General features: G+C 37.6%; 1 protein-coding gene across 1 annotated transcript in view; it reads left to right on the forward strand.

Annotated features, from left to right (window-relative positions):
* Nucleotides 1-7,387: 7,387 nt before the first annotated feature.
* Nucleotides 7,388-15,584, forward strand: part of LOC110454929 (neuroglobin-like) — an 11,178-nt gene continuing 2,981 nt past the window's right edge. The window contains exons 1-2 of the mRNA XM_021504745.1: nucleotides 7,388-7,572; nucleotides 14,220-14,439. Of these exons, the coding sequence (XP_021360420.1) occupies nucleotides 7,430-7,572; nucleotides 14,220-14,439 (363 nt within the window). The 5' untranslated portion in view covers nucleotides 7,388-7,429. The remainder of the gene's footprint in view (nucleotides 7,573-14,219; nucleotides 14,440-15,584) is intronic.

The following is a 15,584-nucleotide window of genomic DNA, read 5'->3' on the forward strand; positions in this document are numbered from 1 at the left end:
TTAAATCATCTGTACATGAGTTGAATCATCTATACAGGAATTGAATTCTTTGTACAGGTGTTGATTCATCAATACAGGAGTTGAATCCTTTATACAGGTGTTGATTCATCAACACAGGTGTTGATTCATCAATACAGGTGTTGATTGATCAATAAAGGAGTTGAATCATCTATACAGGAATTGAATCCTCTGTACAGGTGTTGATTTATCAATACAGGAATTAAATCATCTGTACATGAGTTGAATCATCTATACAGGAATTGAATTCTTTGTACAGGTGTTGATTCATCAATACAGGAATTAAATCATCTGTACAGAAATTGAATCCTCTGTACAGGTGTTGATTGATCAATAAAGGAGTTGAATCATCTGTACAGGAATTGAATTCTTTGTACAGGTGTTGATTCATCAATACAGGAGTTGAATCATCTATACAGAAATTGAATCCTCTGTACAGGTGTTGATTCATCAATACAGGAGTTGAATCATCTGTACAGAAATTGAATCCTCTGTACAGGTGTTGATTGATCAATAAAGGAGTTGAATCATCTGTACAGGAATTGAATTCTTTGTGCAGGTGTTGATTCATCAATACAGGAGTTGAATCATCTATACAGGAAATGAATTCTTTGTACAGGTGTTGATTCATCAATACAGGTGTTGATTCATCAATACAGGAGTTGAATCATTTATACAGGAATAAAATTCTTTGTACAGGTGTTGATTCATCAACACAGGAGTTGAATTCTTTGAACATATGTTGATTCATCAATACAGGAGTTGAATCCTCTATACAGGTGTTGATTCATCAATACACTAGTTGAATCTTCTATACAGGTGTTGATTCATCCATACACAAATTGAATCCGCTATACAGGTGTTGATTCATCAATACAGGTGTTGATTTCTCTTTATATGTGTCGATGTATCTATGCAAGTGTTGATTTTCTATATATGAGTTGATCTCTCTTGACATGTTTCGATGTTTGTATTCAAGTGTTGATTTTTCTTTACATGTGATGGTTTCTCTATGTACAGGCAAAGCTAACTCTATTTAGACGACGCTTGACAGTACAGTGAGGCAAAACAACATACGCCCGCCAATGTCATGTAGATTCTAGTATCTATTTTGACTCATAGTATGGTATCCTGTGATCGGAATGGACAGATGTCTAGACATATAAGTTCGATTTTAGTGCGGGACACCCCTCCTCCCATAGACACCTATAACCTTATTTGTGATTGAAGTGTAAACCAGATAATAACCTTACACTTGTTTCTTAAGTTTCAACTGTTTACAACACGAAGAGCATTACTTCAAAACGAACTTGAATTATTGGAAATCATTATCGCTAATATCTCGCACATTTTAGCCGAAAGCTTTGGTATGGTATACTTAAAATGTTATGTTTGATCAACATAAATTCTTTAATTAATATTTGCAATTTCCATGTGTATTTAATTACATTACTAAGCAACCATTAACAGTAAAAAATATTTAAGGAACCTTTTCAGTTAAAGACGTAAATCTAACACATGGACTGTTCTGTCCTTCACCTGATATAATATTTAAATTATAAGTATTGAATCATCTATACAGGAATTGAATCCTCTGTTTAGGTGTTGATTCATCAATACAGGAGTTGATTCATCAATACAGGTGTTGATTCATCAGTACAGGAGTTGATTAATCAATACAGGAGTTAAATCATCTGTACAGGAGTTGAATCATCAATACAGGTGTTGATTCATCAATACAGGAGTTGAATCCTCTATACAGGTGTTGATTCATCAATACAGGTGTTGATTCATCAATACAGGAGTTGAATCCCCTATTCAGGTGTTGATTCAATCAACATATGTTGATTCATACCTCTACAGGTGTTGATTTCTCTGTACAGGTATTGATTTCTCTGTACAGGTATTGATTTCTCTATATAACTATTGATTTCTCTATACATGTATTGATTTCTCTATACAGGTATTGATTTCTCTTTACAGGTATTGATTTATCTGTACAGGTATTGATTTATCTGTACAGGTGTTGATTGTTGTATACATGTATTGATTTCTCTATACATGTAATGATTTCTCGATACATGTAATGATTTCTCTATACATGTAATGATTTCTCTATACATGTAATGATTTCTCAATACAGGTGTTGATTTCTCTATACAGGTGTTGATTTCTCTGTACAGGTGTTGATTTCTCTGTACATGTATTGATTTCTCTGTACAGGTATTCATTTTTCTATACAGGTGTTGATTTCTCTATACATGTATTGATTTCTCTATACAGGTGTTGATTTCTCTATACAGGTATTGATTTCTCTATACAGGTGTTGATTTCTCTATACATGTAATGATTTCTCCGTACAGGTATTCATTTTCTATACATGTATTGATTTCTCTATACAGGTGTTGATTTTTCTATACAGGTATTGATTTCTCTATACAGGTGTTGATTTCTCTATACATGTATTGATTGCTCTATACATGTATTGATTTCTCTTTACAGGTGTTGATTTCTCTATACATGTATTGATTTCTCTATACATGTATTGATTTCTCTATACATGTATTTATTTTTCTTTACATGTGTTGATTTCTCTATACAGGGGTTGATTTCTCTATACATGTATTGATTTCTCTATACAGGTGTTGATTTCTCTATACATGTATTGATTTCTCTATACATGTATTGATTTCTCTGTACAGGTGTTGATTTCTCTATACAGGTGTTGATTTCTCTGTACATGTATTGATTTCTCTATACATGTATTGATTTCTCTATACAGGTGTTGATTTCTCTGTACAGGTATTGATTTCTCTATACAGGTGTTGATTTCTCTATACAGGTGTTGATTTCTCTGTACATGTATTGATTTCTCTATACAGGTGTTGATTTCTCTATACATGTATTGATTTCTCTATACATGTATTGATTTCTCTGTACAGGTGTTGATTTCTCTATACAGGTGTTGATTTCTCTGTACATGTATTGATTTCTCTATACATGTATTGATTTCTCTATACAGGTATTGATTTCTCTGTACAGGTATTGATTTCTCTATACAGGTGTTGATTTCTCTATACATGTATTGATTTCTCTATACATGTATTGATTTCTCTGTACAGGTGTTGATTTCTCTATACAGGTGTTGATTTCTCTGTACAGGTATTGATTTATCTGTACAGGTATTGATTTCTCTATACAGGTGTTGATTTCTCTATACAGGTATTGATTTCTCTGTACATGTATTGATTTCTCTATACAGGTGTTGATTTCTCTATACATGTATTGATTTCTCTATACAGGTGTTGATTTCTCTATACATGTATTGATTTATCTGTACAGGTGTTGATTTCTCTATACAGGTGTTGAATTCTCTATACATGTATTGATTTCTCTTTACATGTGTTGATTTCTCTATACAGGTGTTGATTTCTCTATACATGTATTGATTTCTTTATACAGGTATTGATTTCTCTGTACAGGTGTTGATTTCTCTATACATGTATTGATTTCTCTATACATGTATTGATTTCTCTGTACAGGTGTTGATTTCTCTATACAGGTGTTGATTTCTCTGTACAGGTGTTGATTTCTCTGTACAGGTGTTGATTTCTCTGTAGTGGTGTTGATTTCTCTATACAGGTGTTGATTTCTCTGTACATGTATTGATTTCTCTATACATGTATTGATTTCTCTGTACAGGTGTTGATTTCTCTATACAGGTGTTGATTTCTCTGTACAGGTATTGATTTATCTGTACAGGTATTGATTTCTCTATACAGGTGTTGATTTCTCTATACAGGTATTGATTTATTTGTACAGGTATTGATTTCTCTGTACAGGTATTCATTTTCTATACAGGTGTTGATTTCTCTATACATGTATTGATTTCTCTATACAGGTATTGATTTTTCTGTACAGACATTTGATTATTTTATACTCATTTATATTGCTTTTTTTCGTTTAATTGTGCCATTCCGCTCTAGAAAAGTGCATGGGAGTTGTACTTTTTACGGCTACGTATATATATAACATGATGTCTTCTATTTGCAGCGCACGTTTCCTTAATTACTTACGCGTCTAGGTAAATGTCTGTGTTTACCGCACAAATGACATACCAGGCCTTGGCATTCCAAAACTGATTAAATAAAAGTAATTAACAATTTTAATTAGCATGTCTTCTGAAATACCTATGACAATAAAATGCAATGGTAATAAATCATGGTGGGAAAAAGTTATCTCTGTTATTGGTTTACACTAGTGTCTGTGTAGACAGGGGTAAAAAGGGGTAGTGCACGTTAAATTTACATGCTTTATGGAATATAAAACACTGTTATTAAGTGTCACACAACACAGTGGCATACAGTATCACACAACATAGTGTCATCAAGTGTCACACAACACAGTGTCATCAAGTGTCACACAACACAGTGTCATACAGTATCACACAACACAATGTCATACAGTGTCACACAACACAGTGTCATACAGTATCACACAACAAAGTGTAATACAGTATCACAAAACACAGTGTCATGCAATGTCACACAACACAGTGTCATACAGTGTCACACAACACAGTGTCATACAGTATCACACAACACAGTGTCATACAGTATCACACAACAAAGTGTCATACAGTATCACAAAACACAGTGTCATCCAATTTCACACAACACAGTGTCATACAGTGTCACACAACACTGTGTCATACAGTATCACAAAACACAGTGTCATACAATTTCACACAACACAGTGTCATACAGTGTCACACAACACAGTGTCATGCAGTATCACACAACACAGTGCCATACAGTGTCACAAAACATGGTGTCATCAAGTGTCACACAACACAGTGCCATCAAATGTAATACAACACAGTGCCATATAGTATCACACAACACAGTATCATACAGTGTCATACAGTATCACACAACAAAGTGTCATACAGTATCACAAAACACAGTGTCATCCAATTTCACACAACACAGTGTCATACAGTATCACACAACAAAGTGTCATACAGTATCACAAAACACAGTGTCACACAATTTCACACAACACAGTGTCATGCAGTATCACAAAACACAGTGTCACACAATTTCACACAACACAGTGGCATACAGTGTCACACAACACAGTGTCATCAAGTGTCACACAACACAGTGTTATCAAATATCACACAACACAGTGTCATCAAGTGTCACAAAACACAGTGTCATCAACTGTCACACAACATGGTGTCATCAACTGTCACAAAACATGGTGTCATCAAGTATCACAAAACACAGTGTCATCAACTGTCACACAACACAGTGTCATCAAGGGTCACAAAACACAGTGTCATCAAGTGTAACAAAACACAGTGTCATCAACTGTCACACAACATGGTGTTATCAACTGTCACAAAACATGGTGTCATCAAGTGTCACAAAACACAGTGTCATCAACAGTCACACGAGACAGTGTCATCAACTGTCACACAACACAGTGTTATCAAGGGTCACAAAACACAGAGTCATCAAGTGTAACAAAACACAGTGTCATCAACTGTCACACAACATGGTGTTATCAACTGTCACACAACACAGTGTCATCAAGTGTCACACACAGTGTCATCGAGTGTCACAAAACACAGTATCATCAAGTGTCACACAACACAGTGTTATCAAGTGTCACACAACACAGTGTCATCAAGTGTCATACAACATAGTGCCATAGTGGTAATGACACATTATACTTCACACAACATAAATCTTTGACGTTTAACGATGACGTAACTATGCAGAGCCGATTCGAAAACTGAGATTTCTTTTAATTTATTATTATAATTTCATCTTACGTTTCTTTTTCGTTATCTTAATGCTTTCTCAATTTAATCATCCTGATGTCTATTTATTATTTCGTACAGCTACTCAAACATGACAGACATTTATTTTTACTTTTGAAGTCACTTCCTCATGAAGCTTTGAGGTTTAAGAGTTTTCACCAACATCAACATTTACAGAAGATGACGACGTCATAAGTAGAAACAACATTATATTATCACAAAACCAGGACGTTAGTATTTACATCAGCATTCAGACAACACAATGACCGCACTATTGAATAAAGCATTTATACAAATTAATGACGTCACTTTTTGACACCTGCATAGACACAAAGTAATGACGTCATTATTTATTTCAGCTTTCAAAAAATACAATGATGTCAATATTGATAACAGCATTAACACAACACAATAACGTCAATATTGACATCAACATTCACACAACACAATTACGTCACTATTGACATCAACATTCACACAACACAATAACGTCACTGTTGACATCAACAGTCACACAACACAATGACGCCACTATTGACATCAACATTCACACAACACAATAACGTCACTGTTGACACCAACAGTCACACAACACAATGACGTTAATATTGACATCAACATTCACACAACACAATTACGTCAATATTGACATCAACAGTCACACAACACAATAACGTCAATATTGACATCAACAATCACACAACACAATAACGTCACTATTGACATCAACATTCACACAACACAATAACGTCACTGTTGACACCAACAGTCACACAACACAATGACGTCAATATTGACATCAACATTCACACAACACAATAACGTCAATATTGACATAAACAGTCACACAACACAAAGACGTCACTATTGACATCAACATTCACACAACACAATTACGTCAATATTGACATCAACAGTCACACAACACAATAACGTCAATATTGACATCAACATTCACACAACATAATTACGTCAATATTGACATCAACATTCACACAACACAATAACGTCAATATTGACATCAACAATCACACAACACAAATACGTCACTATTGACATCAACAGTCACACAACACAAAGACGTCACTTTTGACAGAAAAATTCACGCAACACATTGGCATAATTACAGAGCTACAAAGTGCTTATCGTGTTACCAGGATTTCGGTCTAAATTCAGGAAACGGACACCGGATGTACCGATTGTAGTAGACGGACATGATAGGAAACTCGACCATTGTATTGAATTGTGTCAGCAAAAGGTGTTCAAAGACTCGTAGAATGCACCTGACCAGTACATTGGACGCCGTAATTAAAATCGATTAACGATTCACTCCCTCCCTAATTGGTGATTATCGTTAATCAATGCGTACAGTAATCGACGGAACGAGTTGACAGTTGACATGGCTTGGTTACCCTATAGACTGCCTAACCTGCCCCGCCCCCTCCGAGAGGCTGACCAGAAACACAGACACATCACGTGTTCCATTACAAACGGCACGCCCAGCCTAATTGAAACTTTTAATGGCATTCTTCGCAGGTAAGACGAGTCAAGTTTGGGTCAAAGTTGACAAAAGAAGGCATTATGGGATGTAGCACCAGCACAACAAACATGGAGGGGACGAAGACTCCACTGTCATCTGGCGACAAAATACTCATCAAGCAATCCTGGAGTCAGTTCACCAGCACAGGCAGCTTGGCAGATGTAGGAGTACCAATGTTTGCCAAGTAAGCTAATCATTATTAATGACGAAGTCTTAATAGCATGCAGTTCTATTTACTGTGTGTAGATTGTCCATGGTTGAACTGTATACACTTGAACGGCTATAATGTATATCGGGCCACGTGTTTAATTAATATACCGACGTAGTAAAACGCTAGAGAAACTTAAAAAGGTATTCATAGTAAAAAGATATTAAATTAGTTACATCGCATTTTAATTAGTTTTATGTCAAATAACCGTTTTATGCTTATACACTGTTACTAGTATATCTATAAGCGTAATATACACATCAATTGCTCGCCAGCTCCTATGTAAAACAAATTATTCACCTCGTAAAAATTAACAGTGCACGACAAATTAATCTGAATTAAAGAACTCATTTGTTAATTGAAAGGTTATCTATGACACGGTATGTATATTCGCAAGTCACATTCATCACTTTGTAACTCCCGAGGGTAACATCACTTTTCATACTCCCGAGGGTACACGTAACATTACTTTGCATAAACCCGAGGGTAACATCACTTTGCATACTCCCGAGGGTAACATCACTTTGCATACTCCCGAGGGTAACACCACTTTGAATACTCCCGAGGCTAATTTGCATGGACCCGGTGATCAAACTGATATTTCAAACTTTCCACAATCAAATGTATAAAAAACGTTAAGAAAGCAAATGAAATCTCAGTTAAAAAAAAACTAAAATAGAGCTAGCGCTAAAAGTCATACAGTTATGCTACGTGTACAACACAGGTAGACCTAGGAGGGCATGATGTCATGTTACGTGTACAACGCAGGTAGAGCTATGAGGACATGGTGTCATGTTACGTGTACAACTCAGTAAGAGCTAGGAGGGCATGCTGTCATGAAACGTGTACAACTAAGGTAGAACTAGAGGGCATGATGCTATGTTATGTGCACAACTTATTGAGAGATTGGAGGGCATTATTTCATGTAACATGTACAACTCAGGAAGAGCTAGAAGAGCATGATGTAATGTAACGTGAACAACTCAGGGAGAACTAAGAATGAATCAGGTCATGGTACGCGTACAACTAAGGTAGAGCTAAGAGGACATGATGTCATGGTACGCGTACAACTAAGGTAGAGCTAAGAGGACATGATGTCATGGTACGTGTACAACTAAGGTAGAGCTAAGAGGACATGATGTCATGGTACGTGTACAACTAAGGTAGAGCTAAGAGGACATGATGTCATGGTACGTGTACAACTAAGGTAGAGCTAAGAGGACATGATGTCATGGTACGTGTACAACTAAGGTAGAGCTAAGAGGACATGATGTCATGGTACGTGTACAACTAAGGTAGAGCTAAGAGGACATGATGTCATGGTACGTGTACAACTAAGGTAGAGCTAAGAGGACATGATGTCATGGTACGTGTACAACTAAGGTAGAGCTAAGAGGACATGATGTCATGGTACGTGTACAACTAAGGTAGAGCTAAGAGGACATGATGTCATGTAACGTGTACAACTAGACAGAGCTAGAAGAGCATGATGTCATGTAACGTGTACAACTAAGGTAGAGCTAGGAGGGCAGGATGTCATGTAACGTGTACAACTAAGGTAGAGCTACGAGGCCAGGATGTCATGGTACGTGTACAACTAAGGTAGAGCTAGGAGGCCAGGATGTCATGGTACGTGTACAACTAAGGTAGAGCTAGGAGGCCAGGATGTCATGGTACGTGTACAACTAAGGTAGAGCTAGGAGGCCAGGATGTCATTGTACGTGTACAACTAAGGTAGAGCTAGGAGGCCAGGATTACGGTACGTGTACAACTAAGGCAGAGCTTAAATAGCAGGATGTCATGTAACCTGTACAACTAAGGTAGAGCTAGGTGGGCAGGATGTCATGTAACATGTACAACTAAGGCAGAGCTTAAAAAGCAGGATGTCATGTAACCTGTACAACTAAGGTAGAGCTAGGAGGGCAGGATGTCAGGTTACGTGTACATCTAAGGTAGAGCTTAAAAAGCAGGATGTCATGTAACCTGTACAACTAAGGTAGAGCTAGGAGGCCAGGATGTCATGTTACCTGTACAACTAGGGTAGAGCTTAAATAGCAGGATGTCATGTAACCTGTACAACTAAAGTAGAGCTAGGAGGACAGGATGTCATGTAACCTGTACAACTAAGGTAGAACTAGGAGGGCAGGATGTCATGCTACGTGTACAACTAGGGTAGAGCTAGGAGGCCAGGATGTCATGGTACGTGTACAACTAAGGCAGAGCTTAAATAGCAGGATGTCATGTAACCTGTACAACTAAGGTAGAGCTAGGAAGACATGATGTCATGTAACCTGTACAACTAAGGTAGAGATAGGAAGACATGATGTCATGTAACCTGTACAACTAAGGTAGAGCTAGGAAGACATGATGTCATGTAACCTGTACAACTAAGGTAGAGATAGGAAGACATGATGTCATGTAACCTGTACAACTAAGGTAGAACTAGGAGGGCAGGATGTCATGCTACGTGTACAACTAGGGTAGAGCTAGGAGGCCAGGATGTCATGGTACGTGTACAACTAAGGCAGGGCTTAAATAGCAGGATGTCATGTAACCTGTACAACTAAGGTAGAGCTAGGAAGACATGATGTCATGTAACCTGTACAACTAAGGTAGAGCTAGGAGGCCAGGATGTCATGGTACGTGTACAACTAAGGCAGAGCTTAAAAAGCAGGATGTCATGTTACGTGTACAACTAGGGTAGAGCTTAAATAGCAGGATGTCATGTAACCTGTACAACTAAGGTAGAGCTAGGAGGACAGGATGTCAGGTTACGTGTACATCTAAGGTAGAGCTTAAAAAGCAGGATGTCATGTTACCTGTACAACTAGGGTAGAGCTAGGAGGGCAGGTTGTCATGTTACGTGTACATCTAGGGTAGAGCTATGAGGGCAGAATGACATGTTACGTGCACAACTCAGGTAGAACAAGGAGGAGGACATGATATCATGGTTCGTGTACAACGTTTTTTTGAGCTACGAGGGCATTTTGTCATGTATGCGAAAACTAAGGCTGTCATGTAACATGTACAACTCCGGTAAATCTAGGAGTGCATGTTGTCATGTAACGTTTCTGTTAGAGCTAGGAGGACATGCTGTTTTGTTAAGTGTAAAACTAAGGTAGAGAGAGGAGGGGATACTGGCATGTAACACGTAATATCTGTTAGAGGTAGGAGGGCATGATTTCATGTAACAAGTACGACTCAGGTATAACTAAGAGGGCATGCTGGAATGTATGTTGAGACACTGGTAGAGCTAGGAGGGCCTGCTGCCTTTTAATTTGTTTAATGGTGTTATAGGATTGTAAAGACATATTTGTTAACAAATAAATAAACGGATTTCATGAATGTGGTACACATGTTTATATTTGCCAGGGCTCTCATTGTTATTTTCAAACATTTGATTGTTGTATTTACTTTAGCGTTGTGTATATTTAAGTAAGAAGGTATATAAACAGTGGAGACAGTGGTCCAACACTTCTGGACAGGTTCCTATTGACCGTCGCTGTTTATAACCACTTACAACAGCTACTACAGTCCTGGTGAAGTAGTCAGACTATCTGTTGTTTTTGTATACATGGATCGTAGGGACGGAAATTTGAAAGCCTTCTCTAAGTTGATGTGGCGCGAGTTAAGTGGTACCATTGAAATTTTAGAGGATGTATATTAATGTGAACATTTTCATTAGTATTCTTTCTCGTTACCCATCTATTTCATCAATCAAATGTCTGGTTATTTTCCCGAAATATCTCCGTTTTGGCCACCATCACGCAAATGAACCATTTCCAAAATATACCTATAGGACAGCTAACTGATACATGTATATGTACACATTTAGAAATGCAGTCAACAGATATTGTGTCAGTATGCAAAGGTATAGTTATGTTATTCCTTTGTTATTTCAATGTTTATTTTAAAGTTAACCAATGCGACGAATTCAGATTTAAAAAAACATTATGTATATGACAAAACTGTCTCCAATGACAAAACTGTCTCCGATGGGAAACATACCATGTACAAATCCGTACCAGATGTCACTTTTGAAACAAAATCCTAGCTTTTTCCTTAATAGCAGTTGTATTTAGAAGATACTGCCTAGGTCGCTGCTGCTTCCAGTGTATTTAATAAGCGATGACCTCATAGACAATAACGCCACAAATAGATCACATTATGAATAGTATGACGTCATAGATACTATGACATCATAATAGCTATGTCGCAGATGATACGTCATATCCTCGACTACGTCAAGGACTTTGAATTTTATTGCTTGCTATCATGATTCTCATACATTGAAACGACAGGCGGTATGTTTTACAGTCGGGATGTCTTGAACTTTTTCTGTTAAGAGCACTCCAAGATTCTACTTACAGTGTCCCTTTTCATTAATGCGGAAGGGCACTTGTCTGACCTAATTTAGCAGTATTTCCACCACATGCTCTTCTACCCACTCCCTGATCTTCCTGTTTGTTTCTTGTACCTATATGCCCGTTGGCCACTTTGTATTCGTCAATCAATACACAATAGTTTGCAACATCTTAGAGTGTTGTTCATCAATAGTGTGAATTCCATCTCATTCCGAACATCAGTCGCCGAGTTGATCATTTATATACAAAACCTGTAATTCATTACACTCATAAGTCGCCTAGATGGTTATTAGTATGCACAACCTGTTAACCTTACACACATGACTGTCCTCCTCCAGAGTTCTTCTCAATTTGCCCTCGACCAGAATATACGTATTGTTTTAGACTTCTCAGCGTTAGTAAGGGTGCTTTCTTAAATACCTAGTCCTAAGTCGTTTTTTATGCATGAAGAGTATCTAGGTATCCTCTGACAGGCTGTCAATCATCCGGTAAGTGTTTTTAATAGGTAAACATAAGGAGTACTCTTTCATCCTTCTCAATTACTTTTTGCTTTCTCCTTTCCTTTCTTTCCTATCTGCTTTCCTTAATTGAACTGTCCAGAAAAGTTCCTTCTCATAAAAGTTAAAATACTTAATTTGCCTTATGATATTTGGCTTTTCTTTGTGAATTATGTGAATCTTGACAAATTTTACAAATTCTCTTTAGCCGGATTTCAAGGTGATATAGTATTGCCTTCTTGGTGAGAGGATTGTTATTTAAATATTTCGCAGATAGAGACAGGTAGACAAGTTTGGGTCTGTGACTTAGTAGCCACCCCCGATCTTAATTGATTCCGCCTATCGTCAACGCTGGTAAAGCCAAACCCCACTCTGCCATGCGTCCATATTCCAAAACCGTCGTCAATGAACGATGTTTGAAATATGAGCTGGTATTTAAATCTGCTCAGCTACTTCATCCCATTTCCAAATATATTCTCACTCTGTATGTTATACTCAACGTACATACATTTATCGAAGACGTTTTGCGATACCAACTGGATCACCTCATTGATCTTAATATTTATATATACCTCCGTCCATTCTGCTCTCATTACTGAAAGAAGGGTCTGTTCAATTTCCTTCAGTATGTGCACTGCTGGTTTAGTTTATAATCTACAAAACTCCATAACGGGGATTCATAACTATTCCTGATAGTTTTGTCAATGTCTGCCAGTTTTTGGGTTAAATGTTTGGACTATCCTTTAGTGTGCTCGCCTCTGGATGTCTTCGATCCAACAAAACTTTTATGTTTTCTGTAAACTTACACATCCGATTCGCCAATAGACGTGCCTTCCTGAATCAACGCTTTCCTATTAGGTCTCTTTTCGTTTATCTATGGCAATATTGCAACCTTCCTTATCCATGCCTGTTTGAAAAGCCTTATTCGTCTAGGTTCAAAACAATCTTGTTAGGATTAGTAGTGCTTCTCTTTAATCCAAATATGTATGCATACTTCCATCCCCTCTGCACTTGATACTGCCGAATACAGAAGGGACTGTTCCCTTTCCTTTTGAGTTAGGATTTGGATTACTTATGCATCACTGTTTTATTTCATAACATACAAACCTCCCTGAAGGGGATCCAAGACCGTTTATAATAATTTAGTTAAATGTTAAGGTTTACCCTTTATTGTGCCTACCTTTGGATATCTTCTGTACAGCTAGTGTTTCATGTTTTGTGTAAAAGCGCCAGCCCTGAACACCTTAATTGCCAACATCTTCACCTTCCTAAATTTGTCCTTGCGTGACTCGATCTCAATTCACCTGCTTAATATTGTCGAGTGAGGGTAAATGCATGCCTGCACATATTTAAACGCTTTCAGTCTTTCAGTTTTATCAACGTTAAACGTTTAACATTTATCCACCACTGGCTATAGCGTCCAGACAACATCACATCAGTTGCGATATCGGCTTATTGGTGAAATTAAAACCAAACATCAGGTGACAAATATTTGCGAGCACTGAAGAAAAGCCTTGTTAAAAAGATAAGTTTAAGAAGTAAAAGTTGCGTTAGAGATATGGAAGAAGACACGACGGCACATTCAACTAATGCTTCATTAAGTAGATAGATCATCTGTCTAAACTATTATTTGCTTCTTGCTTGTATTTTGATGAAATTGCGTGTTTATTGTCGTACTCATCATATTTACGAAGGACTTGAAGGTTGGTAACAAATCGTTGCTATTTAGTTTTTTTACTTATGTAAACTTGTTCTTCCACAGATTGTTTGCAGACTACCCAGATGTGAAGACCTTATTCTCGTTTATGAGAGAGGGAGGTGGATCACTGGAGAGTGAGGCTGTGAGGAACCATGCCGAAGGGGTGATGGGCGTGGTGGGTACGGCTGTGGAATCTATCGACAATCTGGAAGGTCTTGTGCCGACTGTGAGGAGTTTAGGGGCAAAGCACTACACGTACGGGGCCCAGACAGCACATTTAGGGGTAAGTACTGATTTGACAGGTCACACAATGGTGGTGCGAAAGATCCAACCACCATGTGTACAAACGATAGACACAACGTTTCATTGATTTTATTTACAGTGACAATACATATTTTATATTTTGTCTTAATTCTGAAGATTTCTTTTTTTTTTAAATAACTTGTAGCCATTGTTGTATCAGGTACATTTTGGCCCTCCAGACCTTACAGTAATATTGTTGTTAGTTGAATAAAAAATAACTTTTGATGGCGTTTAAGTAATTATGTGTGTTGTTGCAGGGTAGCTACGACCCCTTTAGACCTTTTAGTAACATGGTCGTTAGTTGACACAAGGTAGCTGGTGCTCTCTAGTCCGTGCTATTAATCTTGCGTGTTGTAGTATTTTGGCTGGTGGTCCTCCCACACCAAGTTCCCTCAGGTCCCAACACCGAATGGTGGACATTTTGACAGATACATGTCTGGTGCTGTATCAAAACGTGGAAACCATTTGGTGTAGAGACGATTTTGGGCGATGACAAAAGGCATAAGTTATACCTCAACACATACCTTGCATAAAACTACATTCAGTCACGTTGTTCCATTATGTTCGTACTGCCATTTGCTCCACAGGCGTCAAATTTTCGCACCTAAACGACTTCATTGTGTGGATTGTGCAAATATTGCAGCGACACAAAATGTCCGAACAAAATGATCGGAACCGTAAGAATCAAACTATATTACAACAGTAAGAATGAATACAATTTGTACGTATGGAAAAAATATTTACAACCAAGAAATGGCGAGGGCAGTACTGACGGAATTAAACAGTGATTAATGGTTTAATAGGAATTTTGGTATCAGCATCCGAAACTTAGCGACACCAAGTTTGGATGTTCAAAGTTTAGTGGAGCATTCGAAAGAAAACTAGGGCTAGGGCCCCCCAGGTCATGTCAGTAATCATTTTGTTAGTTGTCACAGGCCTGCTATGCTGTCCATCTAGCCCATCGTGCACGCAGATGTTTTTGGTAACAACAGTCAGCTAGGGCCCCGCCAAGCCACGTCCTGTTAGAGGGGTAGGGCCAAATCTAAACACATTGGTTACAGGACAATAACACTTATTATATTTCCTAACTGCCTTTAAAATTTTGGATGACAGGCTTTTTTTTGG

This window comes from Mizuhopecten yessoensis, unplaced genomic scaffold, assembly GCF_002113885.1.
Source record: "Mizuhopecten yessoensis strain PY_sf001 unplaced genomic scaffold, ASM211388v2 scaffold8111, whole genome shotgun sequence".
NCBI classification, from domain to species: Eukaryota; Metazoa; Mollusca; class Bivalvia; order Pectinida; family Pectinidae; genus Mizuhopecten; species Mizuhopecten yessoensis.